General features: G+C 43.1%; 1 protein-coding gene across 1 annotated transcript; it reads right to left on the reverse strand.

The window, feature by feature from the left end:
• Positions 1-542: 542 nt before the first annotated feature.
• pou3f1 (POU class 3 homeobox 1) lies at positions 543-2,040 on the reverse strand. The gene has a single exon (XM_080500776.1). The coding sequence runs from the start codon at positions 2,020-2,022 to the stop codon at positions 895-897; it is 1,128 nt and encodes a 375-aa protein (XP_080356902.1). The 5' UTR covers positions 2,023-2,040; the 3' UTR covers positions 543-894.
• Between the last annotated feature and the right edge of the window lie 21,124 nt (positions 2,041-23,164).

A 23,164-nucleotide genomic window follows, 5' to 3' on the forward strand; every position in this document is an offset into this window, starting at 1 on the left:
TGTGTGTGTGTGTAGCGTCTGGTGCTGTTTGTAAATTTCGACGTTGTCTGCTGCAAAACTGTGAATATTTTTAAGGCATACAGACAGAACTTAGAAGTCCTGTTGCGTTGGACTTATTTTTTCTGACGTGATTTATGAGTGTTTTTGGGTGCCACAATTGTTCATCACTTGTCCACCTTCAACTCCCAGAGTACACAGAAGAAGAAATAAAATGAGAGGCTGCTCTGATGAGTTACAGTACCTATAGCAAAAACAAATAATGAGGGAAATCAAAGACACTCCGCAGAAAGAGAGAGACACTGAAGTTAAAGTATTTCCAAACCAAAACATCACACTAATATAACAAAGAAAGTATACACTAATATTCAGAAATCTGGTTAATCAGTTTGAGCCCGAAAAAAGCAAAAAATGTCCATTCAGTGTAGGCTACTCTTCTCCAGTGTTGATCATTTTCAGGCAACCACCTCATTCTGGTGAGCGCCAACAGTTCATGGTACACCAGGAGGAGATGGGCTCAGTTTCCACATTGAATTGCTCCCCATTTGGAACAGCCATGGGATATCAAATTCACTTTATATGCAAGTCTCCTCCATATAATTTTGGTAAATAAAACATCTTTGTTTCACTTTAAATGCGCACAGATTCAGTTATAGCTAATATTTTTTTTAATCTTTTTTCTTAATTTTTTTCTCTCAACATTTTCCTTCCTGAAATGACGATCTCCGAAAAAAAAAAACTAAAGGCAAAACTGATCTGTTGAACTTTTTTTTTTTTCCAATGTCTCTTTTCTCTCAGGAAAAACAAAAGCCAAACTTAAATACTGTAAACTCCATAGTCCCTTTCCCTTTTTTTTCTCTCCCCCCACGGAAATGCTCGGATTGTTCATGAAAACAGTCACTGCACAGGACTCTGTAGTGTGCGGTGTAGAGGAGGGGTCTCTGCTTGGGAATATACGTCCTCCATATTCGGGTGAGGGACCCCCACTGGTGTCATTCTTTTCTCTTTTTGTCTTCTGTTACAAAACCAAACGCGGACAACCTCTTTTTCCAACTGCAGAGTGCCGGCTAAAGTGCTGATTTCATGAGCAGATGGCTTTGGGCATTTTAAGAAATGATTTTCCAGCGCCCCTTTCACCCCCACTTCAATGGAGGTCCTCTTCTTTCGTTTCCTGCCCTGCGCAGCAATCTTGTCCAAATTGGTGGGACTGCCCGTGTTGGAGTCTGTCTCCTCCAGCCACTTGTTAAGGAGCGGCTTAAGTTTGCACATGTTCTTGAAGCTGAGCTGCAGCGCCTCAAACCTGCAGATAGTGGTCTGAGAAAAGACGTTTCCGTACAGGGTGCCCAAGGCCAAGCCCACGTCCGCCTGCGTAAAGCCCAGTTTGATTCGCCGCTGCTTGAACTGCTTGGCGAACTGCTCCAGGTCGTCGGAGCTGGGCGCGTCCTCGTCCGAGTGGTCCTGGTGGTGGCTGAAAGCCTGCTGGGGTGACTCCATCTGGTTGTCGTGGCTGCCCGAGTCGTCGTGGAGCGGGTCCCGCATGCCATGGTGCAGCGACCCGGGCTGGGGACTCAGCATTGCGTTGAGATTTGTGTATCCAGGCTGGGAGTACACCAGTGACTGGTGGCCGTTGGATGCTGGGGACAGCGGGGACAAGTGGTGCGTTGTGGTGGGCGCCCACGAGCCATGGTGGCCACTCTGCGTCTGCTGGTGCACCAGGTGAGATCTGTGGTGGAAGCCGCTGCTCAGGTCGTCCCTGGTCGCCTGCACGCTGGCTTTGTGCTCCTGCTGTCCGATGTGAGTACCGCTGGACCAGTCGGTGTTGGAGGTGGGCAGCCACTGGTGGTGCGTCAGGCTCATCGGGTGTCCCGTGTTGGTAGCCGCGAGCCCTTGCAAGTACTCGTGGTGCATCATTTTCTGCACCTCTCTGTATGTCGTCCCCTGATGCATCCTATCCGAATCCGGATGCATGAGCGGGTTAGACGGCAAGGAGTTATTCCTCGGAATATACTGAGCTGTTGTCGCCATGGCTCCTACTTCGAAAACTGACGAGCACTTCGGAGGTCTCCAGGCTTTAGAGCCAAAACGCAACAACCTGCTCTGGGAGGTCTTGGGGAAGAGCGAAGACACGCCTCCCCTCCGCTTGTATTGGCTCCTCTCCGATTCAAGCCCACTGGGGACATATTCAATAGGCGCAGGGTTTCAGAGCGTGGCGCAACACATTTTACGCACACGATGGATAGAAACTCCGATCTTACATATGTTGTAGAAAAACATATGTTCTATTTATTAAACGTCTCTTTGAGTTTTTAACTGTGCGCCCCTGATTCTGTGAAAGCGCACAAAGATCTTGTCCATCAAATTTCCTCGGGAAGGTGATCGGGGCTGCAGCAGCGGCAGCGGGGTTTGATTAGGTTTCTCCGGGTTAGGATCGGTTGTTTTTCAAATAACCACGTGGGGGAGTACGGAGATCTTTTTGAAGGGTCCCCCCCTCCAACTCGCATACATGCACTTACAGACACACACCCGTACACCTTTATAATAGGTCACTGATGATTATAGCGCTCCTCATTTTAAATAGATTATGAAGGAGCGATGCTCCGGCTTCTGCAGACACCCACACAACGAGAGGCGTGTAAATAAGCCCGTGTGATGTGTCCGTGAATGTGTTGTAAACGTGTGACAAATCTGAAAGCATTTGCTCTATTTCAAAGCCTCCGCGTCTGTCATTTATTTGTATTGTTTCGGTAATTTTCAATGTTGTATGATCTCATCATCACCACCCACTTAATTTCGACAGGCCAAGACACGCTCCATCTCGCTCTTGAACCCCCCTCCTCCCTTCATCATACACTGCAGGTGACAGAGGTGACATACATACACATTTTATTCACTCCAGTCACTATCTTATTTTGAGATCTCTGAAGTGGACTTTGGCTGGAAGATCATTATAAGTCATGAAACAATATTTTGATGTAATTCTTCGCCTATATGATGACACCGCATCCCCGCTGCCAAGCTGGTACAGTTGTTCCGGAAATCCCCAGCCCTGGAAATTTTGATTTAAGCGATTCAAAAAAAATAAAATAGGCTATATTCTTATATCATTTACCTCTCGAAGCAATTTACTAAGCAGCAACTTGGAGAGAGAAACCTTGTGTTTCTTCCTCCTGGCTCCCTCACTACCTCTCCCGGTTGATCTGATTATTTTTCCCTTCACGTTTTGTCCCAATAGCAAATTACCAATTCTATGAATTGCAAAGCAGCCTCAGAGACGCTGAGGGGTAGAGAGGAGGGGGGATGCGAAGATTGAAAGGGATCTTTGCAAACACAATCACGTTCTTAAATGGAAATGCGGGGCTTTAAACAAATCTTACATCTCTCCCGTTCCATTCGCCTAAAACTCTGCAATCAGGCACATGTTCCGCTCCTTCTAAAACAGGAGCTTTTTGGAAGGTTTTTCAGGCGCAACAGTCCCATTTTAATCATTTACCTGAAAGCAATGTTTTGCCTTTTTATCTCTGCTGCGTGTTTGTTTGTTGTCATCTTCCCCATGCGACTATTCTCTTTCTATTTACAGGACGACTCAAGTCTACTGTTCATTTTAATCCGGGACTACATGACTAAAAGGTAAGTTGTCTCCTTTCTGCTGTGGCTGCGTCCTTGCTGTACTCTTGTCTCCGGCGTTCACAATGTACGCTAGTGCGTGTGTGTGTGTACGTGTGTGTGTTGGTGTGTATGTGTGTGTGTGTGTGTGAGAGAGAGAGAGTGGAAAATGTTGTCGGGGTCACAGGTGCTCGTCATCATCTCTTGAAAGGCGTGGTTTTTGTCCACCCATCCTTTATATATTTATTTGGGATGAGTAGGAGACAGTCCTCGCGAGTTATCGTGTCATTTTAGAGCAATTTATTAGCGATGGTCCAGACGTACGATTTATTATGACATTTTAAAAGCAACGGACATTTTTATTGACGGTGTTTATGATGCGTTATTTTAAGAAACATGTCTTGTAAATTTTACTGGACTTTGGAAACTCCTGTTAATATTCGGGAAACAATAATTTGTCGTATTTATTTTGATTGTGAAACAGGCTGTAATATATTAATGATACAAAAACTAAAATAATTTTTTTTTTTTTTTCGTAATTAATAATGTAAATAAACCGCAATGGGAATCGGTTAAAATGTAAAAGAATGCATTAGAAATAACACGTATGACAATAACGGACAACGTTCCTCTAACGCGACTCCTTAATGAGAAATCCCAGCCAGGACATTTCTTATTGTCACAACCTTTTTTTATCTGCGTCCCCAAACTCCTGAGAGATCCCAGTGGCTGCGTGATACCGCTATAAGGGACCGGAGCTGCGCGCAGCAGCTCTCAGTTAATGAAGATGCGTTAACCATTCAGTCATTCTTGTCTCGCAGTCTATAAAAAGCAGTGGTTTCTGCCACACAGACCCAGTCTTGTGCTTCACCATGCAACGAGGAGTTGCTGGAAAAGAAAGATCCAGATGCTTTGGCCCTTTTGTAAAGAATATGGCCTTGTGTGAGCTGAGGTGCATTTTTGCCAGGACGCACGAGGTTTCCATGGTGCGCTCGATGAAAGGGATCTCACAGAACTTGGTGGTGAATGACAGGCCGTACAGGAAAATGCGGCTGGAAATGAACACGATATGATGGACTTTAAAAACAGAGTGAAAAAAAAAGGGGGGGAACAAATTATCGGACGCACTGAGTATGAACCGCAGACATGAGTGTAGAGGAAGTTGAGTGACCTCTTTTACAAGAAATAAGTCTTCTTTGTGTCACCCTGAGGACACAATTATCCGATTTATTCTTTACTTTTTTTCCACAAGAGTCTTTCCTGTGGTGTCCTGGAATAATGTAAGCATCTAAGAAATGGAGAAGCATTAAAACATACACGAAAGCATTTGAACATGGACAGGATAGCCACGAAAGGCAAAGCATCTGCTGACCAAACAGAGGGAAAAAGCGTACTCCTGCAGCTATTTTAGGGTTCATTTATTAAGGATTAAGGACCTTTTCTGTTTGCACCAGTCACGTGTTAATCTCTCCCCAAGCCTACTTAATATGCAGCAGTTATTGTCAAGACTCAGCGCAACCAATAGGACCCCCGACCCTTCAATTAAGCAAGTTCCTCACTTGTTCCCGGACTGACTTAGTGTCAGTACAGTAAGTAAAAACTAAACGATGCACAGGTGAGAAGGGGAAAAAAAGTCATCTAATGAAACATTCTAAAATGTTTTTTATTATTAAATAAAGATTACACAAAAACAAATTAATTTAAGTGTGATATAATCTGCGTAATTCATAATTTTCAAAGATTAAAAAAAGAGTGTTTTCAAAGTGAATTGAGACACTATGCAGGTTATATTGGTCCCCATCCCATGGGTATAAATAGCGAACATTTAATTTCCAAGTAAAGTTTATATCCCCCCCCCCCCCCCCAAATGTGCAACTGAAAAAGAAGACATCTACACTCCTAAAAACGACCCCGGCCTCACATTAGACGTTTAATACAACTTTTCCTCAATTCCAGTGGGAACATTTCGACCTGCCACAAGCTATGTTTAGATTTTAAAATTCATGTGATGTACCACCTAACTACACCGAGTAGAATAATATCCACCAACTCACTCAATCAGATAATTGTATTTCGTTTCCACTTTTTTTTTTTTTTTTTTTTTTTGATAGACATGCGTAATAGGCACTAAATATGCAATAGCGGGTGGAAAAAAAACCCCTGTTTGCCCATCCATTTTGAAGACCAAATCGTCCCGTGCTTTTCAGGTAACTTTTTTCATTTTCTTTTTTTGGCTAATGAACTTGGGCTATTCTGCCTGCATCCCCCTGAGAATGCAGCAAGGAGGAAGAGGAGGAGGAGGAGGAGGAGGAGAGGGAAATGCTTCTCTTGTGGTAAAAGGTGTGAGTTTCTTCCTCTATCTCTCGGCTAATTAGGCGGGGTCTGAACGCGCCAGAATGAATATTCATGAAAAGCACCGGCGCGCAATTAGTAGTGGAGAGAGTTCCCAACTTCAATCCCCAAACAACGCAGCTTGCAGAGGAAAGGGGTACCGGTCCCCCCCTCACTCCACGTGTCTCTGCTTCTGCTTGAGCACTCTTTGAGCCCCTCACTTGTACTCTCAGTTCTTATCAGCCTGTCTCCTGCTCCCCAATCCAAAGCAGCCACCATGTGATTTGTCTACTTCCCATAAATCCTGGGAATTACAGATAATCCAATTAGATTTGTCAATAACTACTGAAGTGGCCCAAAAACTATTTTTTTTTTGTCCTTCTTTGCGTCAGCAGAGCTTTTGTACTTTGTTGACTTCCCTTGTGCTGACATGTGAGCAAAATTTCAATTCAATGTTAAAGTGCTCACTCCAGACCCACCCATAGTGCCACACAAATGTGTAAACAGACTCTACACATATACACATCCCCTAATGACACAGATCCTGACAAAACACACACACACACACACACACACACACACACACACACACACACACACACACACACACACACACACACACACACACACACACACACACACACACACACACACACACACACACACACACACACACACACACACACACAAATTCAGAAGCATCACACCTTCCTGATCCAAATCCTCTGAATTACTAATGGGCCCTGGTGCGCGCATCTTCTCCCGCCGCCTAAAGCCCCAGTCTACCTGCCAGGTGGGTTATGTGTCATACCAGGGTGAGCCTCAGCCTATGTGCCTGGTTGCCTGTCCATCCGTCCGCCGAGGACCCACAATCCTCTGCTTTGAATTCAAGGTGATTCTTATCCCCGACCCCCTCCTGGCCGAGCACGTTTGCCTCTTGCCTCCATAAAGACGTGTTTATATATGTATGTATGTGCAGAGGGGAACACGAGGAGGTTTTTCAAGGGTTGGGGGGAGATAAGCAGAGGAATTTGAGGCCGGTGAATATGGATGGGGTCCCTGCTTTTAGAGAGCGCCGCTGATAGAGAGGTAAACAGCTCCTGGCCAAGGGAAGCAAGAAGTGGGGAGGTGGAGGAGGAAAAGGAGGGTGGATTGTGGTTGATGCATGCACTGGCATACATTTGGGGCCTAACTCCATATCCTTCACTTGCTGTCATTCACTCAACATCTCCAAGGACTATCTATCATTATTCCTTCACCTTATTTTGTTGTTAGATTGTTGCATTTTTGCTTTGGACAGTTTTGTGGATTTGGGTGATGAGGTTCTATTATCAATACACAGGAGGTGAGGGTGTTTGCAAACTGGATTTGAGGCTCAGAAGTTGTCTGCCTCACAGTGCTGATGCTGCATTTTTTAAAAACAGTGAAATCAGCGGGAGTTATAAGTTACGGTTGGAGGTGTTTTTCTTTCTTTTCTTTTTTTTTTGTGCTGCACAGAGGACCGAGAGTCATGGAAACAGTGATCAATGTCGTCATCCCCACCAAATATCTGCTGTATTGCCTACATCACTTATAACATTGAGTTTTCATCTCTCACTTCTCTGCACTGCCCGCTTGTTCAGCTGCAGACGACAATGTCAGACAATCTTTGCTTTTCTTTCTTTCTCTTTCTGCCTGACAGACCAGTCCAGGCCGAGCTGCTCGCCGATATGAAGGCCATGACTCCAAACGGACAATACAGGAGTGAGTCGATGAGTTTAAGCATGTGTACGTGTGTGTGTGTGTGTATATAGATTTCACAAAGGTTAAATTGACATTTCCCTTTTTTATGTCGACAAAAAAATTCTATGTCAGATTACATTATCAGGTAGAAACATGATTGAAGGGTTGTCTTTTAGGAGAGGGTGATGGTTACAGTGAGGCAACCAGTAGTGTGTGTGTGTGTGTGTGTGTGTGTGTGTGTGTGTGTGTGTGTGTGTGTGTGTGTGTGTGTGTGTGTGTGTGTGTGTGTGTGTGTGTGTGTGTGTGTGTGTGTGTGTGTGTGTGTGTTGCGATTGCCAGGATGACTAAACTGCCTTCACAGAACAAATGCAAAAGAAAGGCGACAATGTAGAGGTCTTACCATACAGCAATAGTTCAGTCTATACAAATGTCATCAGATCTGAACACGTTTTGAACAGTTAAAAAAAAAAATCTCTGCTTTATGGGCTCTTTATGCCGGTTTAAAAAAAAAAAAATTGACAGCAGAGAAATAGCAAAAAACAGGAAGAAAACAAATAAGAAATGCAACGTAACTCAGCCACTTTTCATCCTGGGACAGTGTGTTTCGTAGTTGGCATTATCACTTCAAAGCCACAGAGGTGCCAATTTCTTTTAATAGCCTTTTCTTTAGCAAAATTGAACAGTGAATAAAGTTAACTTTATTTGGTTAAGAGCATCTGTTTTGTTTTTGTTTTTTCAGATCAGTCGTCTTCCACAGGTAAGCCCTCTCAGGCCCAGACGTTCCTTTGGGTTAGCTTCGTAGTTTATCCCACTTGATTGCTCTCTTGGCCACGACACAACACAACTCCTTCCTCTGTCACACACACACACACACACACACACACACACACACACACACACACACACACACACACACACACACACACACACACACACACACACACACACACACACACACACACACACACACACTACAGACACGAGCACTCCAGAGAACTTCCACACTAAGGCCCCACCGCAAAGTTATTAATGAGCTGTTTAATTTTAATTAGATAGTAATTCATGTTAATGCCTGCTTAATGGAGCCAAATAATTCCCCTCGGTCACTCGGGGTCTTTATGCTTCGTTTACCAACCCCTGCAGTTATACTCTGGCTTTTGTTTTTATATTACATTTCAAAGTCAGTTTTTTTTTTTTCCCAAGCAAGCGAGTGAGTGATGAAACTGTGAAAAACAGGAAACATACGGGGTGACTGAAGCATGTCAATGTGCATATTTGTATGTTAAAGAGTGTACCCTCAAACTGAAAGATGGAACCCATATGTTTGACTCCATCTTTACTTCATTTATTTGAACTTTATTTGAAGATTCTGTATGTGTGAAATGTGGGCGCGCGCACACACACACACACACACACACACACACACACACACACACACACACACACACACACACACACACACACACACACACACACACACACACACACACACACACACACACACACGCACAAACTGACCACAATTCACTACAGTGAACAACTTAAGTCAGACCACAAGGAAAGGTCAAACCCGGTATTGACCGCTAAGCAGGGTTAAACCCTCAGGTTGAAGTGCAGGTACCGAGACATTTGTAAAAGCGAGGTTGTGACCTTTTTGTCCAGGCCAGGCCTCAAGGTAAATCGCTCCCACTTCTTGTCACGTGTACATCTATCGGTCGCTGCTCACCATTAGGAGGCATACGTTTGAGAAAGATTCCCAGAAGATTAAAATACCGTTAAGGCCATGCAGGAGTGACCGTAGCGGCTCGGACCACCACACATGCGTGCGTGCGTGTGAGGAGGATCGCAGGGGTCAATGCTGTCGAGTCTGTCTCAGTTCTGTCTGGGTGCCTTGGCTCTAACGGACTAAGCTGAGTAGCTGAATTGAGTTAGTGGCTACAGACAGGCTTTTAATTGTTGATTGACCAGTCTGAGTGCTTCCCGAGCCGGGGTCATTGCAGAGAGCAGACGGGGAGGTCCCCAGGCCCCAGCGGCAATTTCAGCCACACACACCCAAAGCGCTGTGGAGGGGCAGAAAAGAGATGGAGAGGAGGATGGCAGAAAAGGAAGTAGCAATATCGAGAGGAGAGACGAATAAGTGGTGAGAGACTCTATAAAGTTGTTGTGCATTATTCCTTATTTTTTCTTCTTCTGTTTTTAAACATGAAGCTTGATCTTGGGATTTACAGCGGCCCCACAATCCGAGCACAGAGAAACATGTATTGGCGTTGAGAGCCACTCCGAGCAGTGGGGACTTTGACGTCCGCAGATTAGCAAGTTCAATGTTTACTCCTCCGCAAAATCTCGGCTCCTTCATCTGTTTGACAATTACAAATTTACTTTGTACTCGTTTCATCCACCTTTTTTTTTTTTCTTCTGGCCCATGCACTCCCTCTCCGTCCTCTTTATCCTCTTCTCTCTCACTCCCCCCTTCAGCCCTCTTTCCTCTAATTCTGCATGGGGCTACAAAAGCCCATTCTGCTGTTTTTAGTGTGTTAGCTCTTCTCTTCTCTCCTCCCCTCTTCTCCTCTCCTCCTCCTCTTCTCAGCTCACAGCAGGTGCCCGTCCTCGGCTAACATTTGTTATCTCTAATCCTGCAGGTTCGGCGCACAAAAAGAGCGTAGTAAACTCTCTCTCAGACCTAATCCCACCACTCCTTTTTTGATGGCACTCCCCCTCGCCCTCCTCTCCTCTTTTCTCCCTTCACTATCTCTCTTTTAGGCTGCTGGGGGGACACTCCATTTCTCTGATTGCCACATAGCTTTTTATCACCATGGCCTTCAATTTGGGGGGCAGCTGTTGGTACTGGGGGTGTCCTTTTTACTCCTGTTCTTTATAGCTCCGATTCCAACTCCCTTTTTCCTTTCTCACTCCTTTTTGCCTTCTTTTTTTGCCCCTTACCTCTCTCTCTCTCTGTATCATTTACAGTCATTTTCTGGCAATTAAAATGGAGCGCTGCTGCAGGATTTTCGCCTGCAGTGCAACACTACAGTGCTGATGAATAATTCTCCACCCTGCAAACTGGAAAGCTAGCCTTTCTTTCATGTTGGCCCTTTGTTGATTTACCATTAAAACTTACTGCACCGTGCTATGAGAGGAGGGCCCGGCTCTGCGGGAACTGGCAAAAAGCAAAAATGAGGATGAAGCAGATATGTGTACATATGCTTCAGGGTCTTTTTTCTTCACCCTCGAATGAGGAGGTCTCTGACTTACGTATGTGTGTCTTATATATTTATGTTTATAGTTCAAATTTATGGCTTGAGAAGCCCCTTTATTTATGTCCACTGTCTCGTTCTGTACCACTTAGGTTTTATGTTAATTTTTCTTATCAACCCTTTTCATTATGGGGCTTAGCTGCATTGTGTGAGTGATTAGACAGTCATTCATCTCTGTTCTCTCTTGCACTCAGACACACACACACACACACACACACACACACACACACACACACACACACACACACACACACACACACACACACACACACACACACACACACACACACACACACACACACACACACACACACACACACACACACCTTCTCTCTGTATTACACACACAGCGAGCAGTGACTGATGTGTGGATAGACTGCGTGGCGTGCGCCAGCTACAGAGGCGGGGTGGTGTTGGCAGTATGTTAAATGATATGGGTCTCCAGGCCATCCCAGCTCTGGGCTTTTTTTTCTGAGTTTAAAACTCGTTGTTTTAAGGAGTATAGCCTAAAACACTTTGTGGTCCATTTTTTTTTTTTTTTTGGTGTCAATTATTTTGTTTAATTTAATACAAAGTTTACTAGCATTCGATTATTATTATTATTATTATTATTATTGTTATTATTATAATGTAAGGTGGTTTTTCAACACTGAATACCAGTTAATTCACTGATTCTGATTTAACTGACTGACGAGAAAATATGCTGCTGCAGTATGATCATTTCGCCACAGGTGAAATTTACATATTTTATTTATTTATATATTTATTTATTTTGAAAAACATAAAGGCAATATCAACTGCTTTGAAAAAGTATTTTGCAGTTCAAAAAATTTTAATCAAAGTTTTTTGTTCCAACTAAATCAAAATTAAAAATAGTAACTTGACAGTGTATTTTTTTTCTCCAAAATGGAACAATTAAACAAACAATTATTATTTTCTAGCAAAAAGGTCAATAATTGCAGTGAACACTGTTGATTTGAAAACACTGTATACATGCACCGTGCAGAGAAGATGGTAGTTACTGTAGGAGATTACAGGCATAAAAGTGATTTATTATGTGAATAATAATAAAAAAAAATGTTTTGCGTTCTGATCCGAATCAATTCTGGAACACATTCTTAAACAAACCCTGTTTTTAGTAGTATTGAAAAAAAATGGGGTATTGATCCCACCTCAAGCACACTTCTAGTTAAAACCAACAACATGCATTAAGTAGTTTCAGTGGGTTTAGAACTTAGCTGGAAGTTTATTTCAGTTTACAACAGATATGAGCAGCGAAAGGAGGAGTTTGTCCATTTTAGTCATTGTAATACATGGACCGGTCGTGCATGAGAGAGGAACAGGGTGAAGCCTGAGCAGCTTTAACCTTGGCTGGAGGGGTCGAGTTTGAGCCTGAGAAGAAGTATCCTTTTGCTCTGTCATCTGGCTCAGTAGTTATCTCCCAGTCAGTTATATGGCTTTCAGCATATTGAACAGCAAATGCGAACGCACACTCATTCGGGCCAACAGACGGGCACACACATGAACAAGCAAACAGTGGTCCATGCGCGCGCACTCACACACAGTAAGTAAACAAACAAAAAACATTCTATTTCTCACACTGTCACACTCGCATGGACACAGTCATGCACTGAAGAGATAATGGTGGCCAGAGGCAGTCCCCCCCCCCTCTCTCTCTCACTATGTGTCTATGAGGGAGAGAGCATGCTCTGGTCCACACTGTCTGTTAGATTTGATCACCATCACCCGACTGCAACGGACAGTGCACAGTACAGCTCAGCTGACGGCTCATTGCAACACGCACACATGCACACATACGGCCACTGTGCCAGAGGATATTACATGCAGCGTCTGACACCTCTAAATAAGTGTTTACTCTTTCGGTGTATGGGTGTGTGTTTATGGAGTGTGTATATCTGTGCATGTGTATTTGCCTTTGCATTTTATCTGGGTGTATGGCTGCCTTTCCATCCATGACACTGTGTGTGTGCGTGTGTGTGTGTGTGTGTGTGTCAGCCAATGAAATGTATCCAAAATGATCATCACTCCCTCTATATGGTTGTCTCCATCACTAACACAGTCAACATGTTACAAAATTATGTGGAACTGCTCATTTGAAAAGACACTTTCGTCATTCTCGTTTGTATAAGCAAGTGATGTAACTTTACTGTGTAATAATTTAGAAACAAATATTTCAAATAAAACATGGAAACAAAATTCTGTCTGATGTGGATTTTTTTGGTAGGGAGACACAACATTTCTCTAAAGACGTGTTAGTATGAGTTGCTACGTTCTCTTGATTCACATGCATGAACATGCATGTGAATCATACTGACATATCTTGTTCAGCTGTGACAGGGAGGCGGCTGACTGTGTGTATGGATGCCAGTATGCAGCCACGTGCATACATGCATCGCTGTATGGCTGCAAAGAGATTTTAATAGGACAGAAAAGAGGGGGTACAGTAAATCCTACATCTGAGCACGCCCATCTCAGAGACCCGAGGGTGCCACACCGTGATTGACAGGCCTCCTTTCACCGCCGCTGTCGGACGCGGGACGGATTAGGGCCGTCTCGCCCTAAAGGGCCATTGTGGCTCCTCGTCTCCCAGCTGCTTCACCATGCACCCCTCTCCAGCACTGAGGAGGGGCCCTCGTGAGTGTGATTGTGTGTCTCTGTTTTCAGGGTGATGTGGCTTGCAAATCCTGGTTCTGCTTGACCTTCTGTACTAATACTGTGAGCAGTCATAATAGATGTTAAAATCAAATCTAGATTTTGTAATATTACAATACTGAATGAGTAAATTTTCAAATCCGACGAGTTAAAAATGAATTATCTGAATTTAAAGAAAAAAAAATTATAATTATATTCTAATATCAGCACTCTTGTTGAGATTTGAAAGAAGTTTTCATATGCTTTTTTTTTTTTTTTTTTTTTTTTACTTTTTGGAGCCTTTCTTTGAGATCAAACACCAGGCAATTCGAAAAGCATCGTTAAAGCATTTTTATTGAAAAACTTCACACTTGTACCATCAATTAGCTGAATAAAATGTATTCCTGTTCTTTATCAGCTGCTGAATTTGTTATGTCTGGCCCTCATGTCACTGAGCTAATATATGTCACTTCAGGTGAAGCTATAAATCCCAGGTGAGCTGGTGTAGTTGCCTGCAGCTCAGCCTCCTGGGTGGTGTGGTTGGCAGGGAATGGGAATCCAGATGTGTTACGAGCAATAACGCTAAGCTTTGGGCCTTTGACATTCACACTATGATTGATGGATTTACTTAAACTGAATGTATTTTGATATAAAACATTCTGCTCACAGTATTCTGCTCAAGTATTACATATTACAGAAAAGAAATAAAAACAGAGCCATGAATTAGGAGTAGCTGTGTTTTTAAATGACTATGGATGAAGGTATTGTAATTCCTTAAATTATAAATGGTTACATCTAAGGATGAAGATTGAGGTTAAGATTTAGGACAAGCAGCAGTTACGTAAGTCAGTATAACGTCCTCTGAGGTACTGGATACATGACTGAGTGTGTGTTCACATGCCAGGGAGGGAACATGAGTGAGAATGACTTAGCGAGATTGCACTACATGCAAATGTGTGCCTGTATTATGACCTTTCCAACCTTTATGCTTCTTCCCTGGGGTTTTCCATCCGTTCCCAATGAGGCCTTATGGGGCATTCTCATGATGGGGGATCCTTCTAGGTTATGAGACCCCTGGCGTGGATGCTGGGCAGGGCGGGCTGGCACTGCGGCAGTACTGGCACAGAGCTTTGCCAGGAAAGGCGATGCCAGAAGCCTGCCACACTCCTGCTGAGAAACCTCCCAGGCAATTAGACTGCTGTGGTGCTGTGCTGCCGTTTGAACTGAGGGAACAGGACCTGCTATTAGCAACGTATACGAGTTTGTGTTGACACTGTGTTGACACAGCCAATCGACTGAGTGTAAACAGACATATTGTTTCTGGTTAAAGTGAGCGTACTTGGGAACACGCTTGCCCGTTTTTACATGTAAGCATTTTGTTGTCACAGTGTGCGCAACATGATAAGTCCTTGAAAGAAAGGCCTTGATGTGATATGTGCAAAGGGTGAAAAAAGTTGCCCTCCTTCTATCCATGTCCCTGTCATACCAGCGGAAAAAGGAGTGGATCACTCTCACTCTCAGTGTCTCTTTTCCTTTCTCCCCTCTCCATCTCTCTGTCTGATGAAAGAGGAGCTATGATCGCTTCGACAACAAAGGGCCCAGCCGCTTGTGTTTGGATGAGGCTCTGCTTTCTTCTCTCCTTCCTCCTCCTTCTCTATTTCTTCTAACCCCCTCTGATCTCACTTACTCTCTCCTTCTTCAACGCCACCCCCCCAACCCCCGTCTTCACTCATCCCTCATTCCTCCCTCCCTGCTCTATCTCTCGCTGCCTGATGCCACTCACTGGCATTGGTACTCCGTTCTTAGTTAGGGTCTCAGCGATACAATCAGGGGATGGAATTAAAAATCAGAAAGTGTCCTTGTCGAAGAGACACCCCGGATGGTGCACTTTGATGTCTCCACTGAAATTTGAAATTCATATGTTGTCACACTTGATTTTATTCCCTCTCTCTCTCCCTCACTCTTCCTCCTTTTTCTGCCTTTCCCAATTCCTTCGTCTTCCTCCTCCTCTTCTACGTCAAGTGTCATCATGTACTATTCAGTTAGAAAGACAGAAAAGAGGGGAACAGAGAAGAACGTAAAAAGCATTGTACAAGTGTTTCGAAAAGCCATTTCTTTTCTTTTCTTTTTTATGTTTTTACTTTGTGAAAGAAAAGGCGGGAAGATATAATAAATCATTCAATTTCCTTTTGATTGTAGGTGCTGGGTGCGTGGGTTTAGAGGTGGAAGACAGGGAGTAAGGGACCACAGGACGGGGTGGAGATGTGGCATCGGGCCACTTTGAAGCCATTTCAGAACTCTGCGCCATCTCAAAGCTATTTGACAGAGGGAGAAAAAAGTGTGGCAGCCACACACACACACACACACATCTTCAGATAGGCACATAAAAACTTTGGCTGAATTCCTTGCTAGGTCCCCAGCGAGAACAAATAAAGGCACACTTGGTACAGCTTCCTCTTGGCCTGTGGTGGCATGAAACCTTCATAATGAAAGACAAAAGTTTGGATGTAGTCCTGTTTGGATTGCAACAAGAGAAACATCAAAATGTGTTTATTGTGAGCTGAATGACATGTGAGTCACCATGTGAGCAAAACATTTGTTTGAATCTGTAGGACTCCTTTTTGTGAGAAGCGTGGTTAAATGATTAGACATTAATAAACAAGAGCCATCCAAAAGAAATCTAAAGAGCTGGATTTGAATATGACACATTTCTGGACACATTTATCCTATTTTAAAAAAATAAGGGGGCACGTCAGGAGGCTCCTCCCAAGACAGATACAAATGGGCATAAGGGTGGGGTGGTGAGGGCTGAGGGATTGGGTAAGAGGTGGGGGGAATTTGGATGAGCAAGATGGGGATGAAAACTGGAATGGGTAGTCCCATTGGTCCACTATATCCCAGTTTCATCATTAATCACTCCTGCTGAGCCCCCTCAGACCCTCCCACTCCTCCTTGCCACCTCTGTCTTCCACCTATAAGACCCACTCCCCAAGGTGATGGCAACCCACCCTTGCAGGCCCCCTCCCACACTGCAACATTTGCCCCTCCTCAAAACAACAATTCCTGTTATCTCGCACCTCCGGAAAGTCACCCTTCTTTGTCTCTTCATCTCTTTCTCCTTGTTTATATCTCTCGCTTCCCCCTTTTCTCCTCTCGATATGTGTCTCCACCCCCCCTCCTGTACACTTTTTACAGTCTCTCTCTTTTTTTGTTTTCACCCTCTCTCTTTGTGACAAATGGGTTTTAATAAAAGCTGACAGAGCGATGAAATTAAAGAAGTGCATGCCATGGCCAGCTATAGCTCCAGCCTGCGCATGGCACTGACATATTTAAAACAGGACCTTAATTCAGTAGCCTGTACATGCCTTACATCACCGAGACTCCTCAGTGTTATCGGAATCATTATTACTGCTTGACACTGTATTGTTGTAAAAAAAAAAAAAAAAATCCAGTTATGGCTGGCATCAGAGGAGACGAGCATTTAGCAGCCCTTTCGTCCTTGTGCCAACAGTGACCTCTATAAAACAGTTTATTCCATTGACCCTATTAGCAGATATTAGGCCCCATCTCCCATGTTGCCTCATTACAGCAGTGGGTCATAAAGAAAGGGGGTTGGGCATGGAGGAGGTGGCCGGAGACAGAAAGGGAGTGTGCGTCTTTTCCAAGGGAATCCTTCCATAAGGAATAACTGACGTGGAGGACTTACCCACGCCTGGAGAGCTCTCGCTTAACGTTAGAAAGCATTGTTTCGTTGGATTACAGGGATAGGAGGGGAACCTAATCCCCTAATTTTTAATCTCTCCTGATTCCAGAGGGATGCATAAGAGACTGGGGGGGGGGCTTCCCTGACACAGCTTGGGTAGGTGGGTTACAAAAAGGAGGGGCAAAGCAGGGGTGAAGGGATAAGATGGAAGAGCGTCGGTTTCTTCACAAAGGGCATATGATAATATTTGCTGAACATGGTTGCATTGCTTTGGAAATTCATGAGGACGACATGAGAAATCTTTAGTAACACAGGTCAAGTTCGGTCATCGACAACATCTAAGATGCAATAAAGTCCCGAAAAAGTTTGCGAACTTTAAATATCAAAAGCAAAATCAAGACTGAAATGATAGCAGCTTATGACTAGCTTGTAACAGCAGTAACTAAAATCCGATTTGCAGGCTGTGCACTACACAACATCCGACGTGGTTCTCTGACAGTGATAACGTATGCTTCTACCAAAACATTTCTGCTTTGTCATTTCATACCCTCACCACCATGTGTCTGGGTGTGTGGATAATTTCTCAGACAGCTTACGGTGACAGGCTTTTGGGACGGAGGGATAAGTTGTCTGGGAGCTCATCCCTATAATCTGTGAAGGATATACGAGGCCTCCCCAGGCAGAATACAGGGACTGTTCACCTCCAGCATTAGCTAAATAAGATTAGGAGCCGGACTGGATCCCAAACACACGCTTTTGGTTAAAAAAATAAAAATAAAAATAAAATACAAATATATATATATATATCCATACGTATGAGCAAATATACAAGCTCACATAGGGGGACATTTGTTTTAAAATTTGAAGCTGGGAATCCAGGTAAGACACTGATGGGACTTCAAAATCCAACTTATGCACAAAATGTAGAAAGGAGGAAAGGATGGATATCAAACTCCCAAATCGGTTCAACTGGAGGCCTCTTTCAAATGTAAACTTCACTATGGAGCTGGCAGGAGATGGAACAGGGAGGGTGGAAATGGGGGTGGGATAAAAAAAAAAAAGAGAGAGAGAGGGTGGTCAAAACTAACACAGTGAGTTAGAAATCATTTCGTCCAATCACGAAGTAACCTTGGGTGGCTTCCAGCAAGAGAGAGTGAGTGAGCGACGGGGCATTGGAGACTGGCCAAGAGCCTTTTGTGCCAGCAGACGCCACATTCCAATCAGCCACGGATATTTATACTCAGGGCCTAATTGAAAGGTTGGCTTGTGAACCATCTGCATGAACCCACACTCCAACTCCCCCTTCCACACAGACACACAAAGACATACACCCATACACACAGACGGGCTCGCTCCTCGGTGCTTTACCATCCCAGACGCAGCCAGCTTTGACCCTCAGAGGCCAAACATGCTGCATCTTTGACAGTTAACACCCCTTGAGGCCAGAAAATGGGGGTGACTTATGGCAAAATCATTGCTGGCAAAGGTTACATTTTGAATTTGTTTCTATTTTTATGATTTTTACACCCTGCAATGTAATTCAGAGAAAAGTGTTGTTGTCCGGGACTATATTAGTCTGGGGCCTGAGTTTTGCAGTCATTTATACATTTTGCAATTTTACATAACAGCGGTTTCCACAAACCACTGTCTTATCCTCAGAGCTGATGGAGTAAATCAGCAAGGTGCATGTAATTATGCAATTTCTGCAATAATAATCAGCAGTATTGTTCTACAATAGGTCGATTTCATCATCATTGAAGTCAACATAACAGTGACATGAAATTCATGTTCATGGGAACTTGACTTTTTATCTCGTTGTAATTTTGACAAAGTGAACTAAGAAACCTGCAGTCAGGTATACTGTGCAGCTGAGGGGATCTGGCAGCTGATAAAAGGAACTGAGCACCAGTGCAAGATAAATGGCTTGATGATCGATTACTGCCTAAAGCAGAAAAATGAGCAAAGCGCAAAAAAAACAGTAAGTAATGTTTGTGTCATGAACATTTTCTCACAATATGTTCTTCTGCTGCACAGGGTTGTTGCAGGTTTTCAGGTGAGTCTCGAAAGGTGTCGTGGCCACTTTTCTACTGTTTTAATGAAAACAAAAATCTCCAAGGAGAAGAAAATTACTCATCTCTTCTTCTACTTTCTTATTTGAATTACTCTTAAGAGTTTGACCTTTTCTCTCTTTGAGAAATTTCTGATATGCATTAAATGCTTTCAGTCTGCTGGTGTAGAAAAGCATGACAACCTTGGAGTAACTCGGATCAGATTCTTGGTAAAGTAGCTGCTCAGCACTGTACTGTCAACTTCTTTGCCCTGAAACAAATCACGCAAGCGAGATGTAAATTGATCTCTCATGATCATATATAAAGTATTACAATTTAAACTTTGCTAATATTCATCTAACCACCAATCTCAAAATATATTCAAAATCTATACAAACTACAGAGCAGCCATATGACAGACAGCAAGCCAATATCAGTACTCCAGGGAGAGTTGGACTCGTGAAACACAAATATCAGACTTCTGCTTCACAACCACTGAAATGCACCACGGGCTCATGGGATTGGGTAACTAAACCCACTGATTAATGCACAATTAGTGTTGCGCTTTGTCAGATAACAGAATGGGCTGATGGAGTTTGCAGCAATGGTGAAGAGTGTGTTAAAGCTCTCGGCGGGCATCCAGCTGGCCCTTCGCTCATCTCTGGGACGTGTTAGGCTTCTCATGCCAGCTGGCACTGGAACACACCGCCATGTTCATTCATGACAGGCATCTCCAAAAACTTGTGAAAAACCTGGTGATTCTTGAATGCTCCTTTCACAAGACACACTCAAAAGAGGAGGGAAAAATAGGGAAAAAGAGAGGAAGAACACCTTTTCATGTGTTCTAAGCCAAGGACATTTGGGGCAACTTAGAAAAGTTTATTCAATATGCTGCCCAAAACATTATTTATGTTTGTGTGCGGTGCCGCTCACATTTACATTGCCACAAAAAGACAGTCATAACTTTGTCACACAGCCACTGTCCCTGTCATATTCTACTGTATATGCTAATTGTAGCAGTTTTGATGTTGTACAGTGAAAGGGGGAAACATAACTTGAGCATACCTTAAAATGTGGATTCACACAAATATAGTTCCTTTTTTTTGAAAATAAGATGTCTGGATGTTCAGTTCATTTTGTCAAGGTCACAATGGTGCAATGGTGAGCACTCTTGCCACATATCGAGAAGGTCCCCAGTTCCAGCCTGGGCTCAAAGTTTTTTTCTGTGGAGTTTGAATGTGTATGCATGTGAGTTTTGTCTAGGTACTCCAGATTCCTTCAATTAACAATTCACTCCAAATTGCCCTATTGGTGTGAATCAGAGTGTGTGTGACTGTCTGTCCAGACTATAAGATTTCTATAGGATGCAGAAATACTGAACATCAGTGAGTGGAGAATAAGTTGTCTAAAATTTGACATTGCCCCACTGGAAGAAAACTATGAAGGAATTATGTGTTTTAAAAAAAATATCTATCTATCTATCTATCTATTTGAATATAATTCACAAAATAAAAAAGTTTTAACAAGATGAATAATTATTTCAGCTGTTGGAAGTGAACCAGTTTTAAAACAGAGTTTTTATCAGATTTCCAAAAAAAACAATGGCTAGTAATGTATTTTTAGTTTCCAGATAAATATGAAAATATAAAAAATACAATGTCCACTCTTTCAAAATAAACAGACCTTTCATAATGAGATACCAAACCTGATCAAACTAATTGATTTACAGGCCACATAAGTGTAAACTATATAGAGGCCATAGAGTATTTGTATATGTGGTCAGGACGGAGCAATAGAGCAGGTGGGCAGAGCAGGCAGCTCTATCCAGGGTGCTGAATGACTGAAGTTAGGCATTTTACCAGAACGAGAACCATCGGCATGCTGCTCGGGAATGAGGACAGTCTGCCAAATACAAAATCATCCTCTGGTCTTCCTTGGCTTGTGCCTGTGATAAATCAAAATGCCGAACAACAATTAGCACTCCGCTGACACTCTATTCACATCCAACAGCTTATACAGGAAGTCGGCCAAATGATGTAGAAGCAACTTATTGTCTTGCCAAGTGCATCTGTTATTATCAGCAGTGGAAATCCATCCACTTGTTGTATAAGCTTGTGATAACAGGTCTACAGGTCCACTTAGCACACCAATATAAACTGTGTTGTTTAATACATTATTGGCACTACGTGCTGTGAGAAGACACGAGGGATGATTAATCCCCAACTGGTTATATCACTCCAAGAAAATGAACTCGCTGCTTATGCCTTACAGGTCACACTTACAGTAGTGTGTCCCCCTTCTTTACATTCAATAGGAAATTATTTGCTCAAAGCAATCACAGACACTTCAATAACAACAGAGATAAACAACACTCATCCGGTGTAATCTCTCTGCGGACCACCCAGTTCAATCAATTAATTACCTAGTCTCTGCTTTTGACTTCAGGGCATTAGTAATGATCTTTAAATATTAATTTGGCTTTGTCCAGGGACCGATACAAGGGCCCTGTTGTTGTCTTCTTTCTAGTTGTCAAGTCAGAGTCACTCTGCTAAGGGAGGTAAACCTGGATAGCCCGAGGATGGTCTGAGCTACAGAGAATGTGTACAAAGAGTTTACAGAGAAAATATTTCTGTAATATTTCTCCAAAGATTTCGGTTTGACATCTCATTGCTTGAGAAAGAAATGAACAAAAGTTTGATGTTATGATGATTGCTGCAGACACTTTCTGCGGTTTTAATGTGGGTGGCTCATGTTGTGCTGAGTAAGATACTGCACCCACCAAAAAAAGGTTCAAAGGCCTCAACTCTGAAGTGAGTAAGACCAGATACAATTAAACCCTTTGATCAATTTATATTAGAGTTGTCATGAAATCAGGATTAATTTCAAGTACCTATTTCAGGCATTGTTGCAGGTGAAAGAAGTTTTCTTTTGCATCTACTTTGTTCACGATTTGTCTAATCCAGTATGACCACCTTTCCATTCAGTGGACAGCATCAAGGACAAAACAAGGCCAGTAAGTGAGGGTAAATATAGGGACGGAATACAAATATGAAGACTTGCGGGTTATCCTGTGTCTTGACCACCGCCGGGGCAAATAAACAGGAATCACAACAACATCTGAGCTGAGATCAGTCTTGTGGAACCACCAACTCTTCAGAGGATAGCATCTATCCTCGTTTAGGCGATCTTTAATAATTAACCCAATACATTTATTTATTACTCTCCACCATGGAGATACCCAGGTGAGTTGAGTTTCCCCTGGGATGAATGCTCAAGGGAGGAGAAGCAGTGGAAGATGCCTCTCCTTTTTCTCTTCTATCTCTTCTTTGCATCAGTATTTGTAGCCCAGAGCAGAGGAAGCCTAGAAAAAAATCAGACTTGGCCTCTGTCCACCTTACCTGCAGAATATCCGACATCAGCATATTTCGCAGAGTTCCATGGGGCCGGGGGGGGGGGGGGTGGATTTGCTAATTGGCCAATGTTTTCAAATTGCCTGGTTTCTATTTTCATTCAAATGGAACTTCAGGATCAATCCTCCACACAAAAAAATATTTAATAAGAATGATTTATTTCAATCAGTTCTGACAGTGTTAGAGTCAAATTAGGCGATTTGGCTACAGAGCAGCACAGTGCATGATACCTCTCTTTAGTTTCAATATTTGTGAGATCATAGATCTTCAAACCAACCACATGCTGCGATCAAAGACTCCTTTCAACTTTGACCTATAGTGAGAAGCACAGCATTTGAAAAGACATACGCATAGGTTTTAAAGTGAGTGTGCTCATGGTGTAATAGATACTGGGTCAAGAGGGGATTCATACATACAAACAGATACATAGCATCACTTGATAAG

This window comes from Blennius ocellaris, assembly GCF_963422515.1.
Source record: "Blennius ocellaris genome assembly, chromosome: 8".
Taxonomy (NCBI): domain Eukaryota; kingdom Metazoa; phylum Chordata; class Actinopteri; order Blenniiformes; family Blenniidae; genus Blennius; species Blennius ocellaris.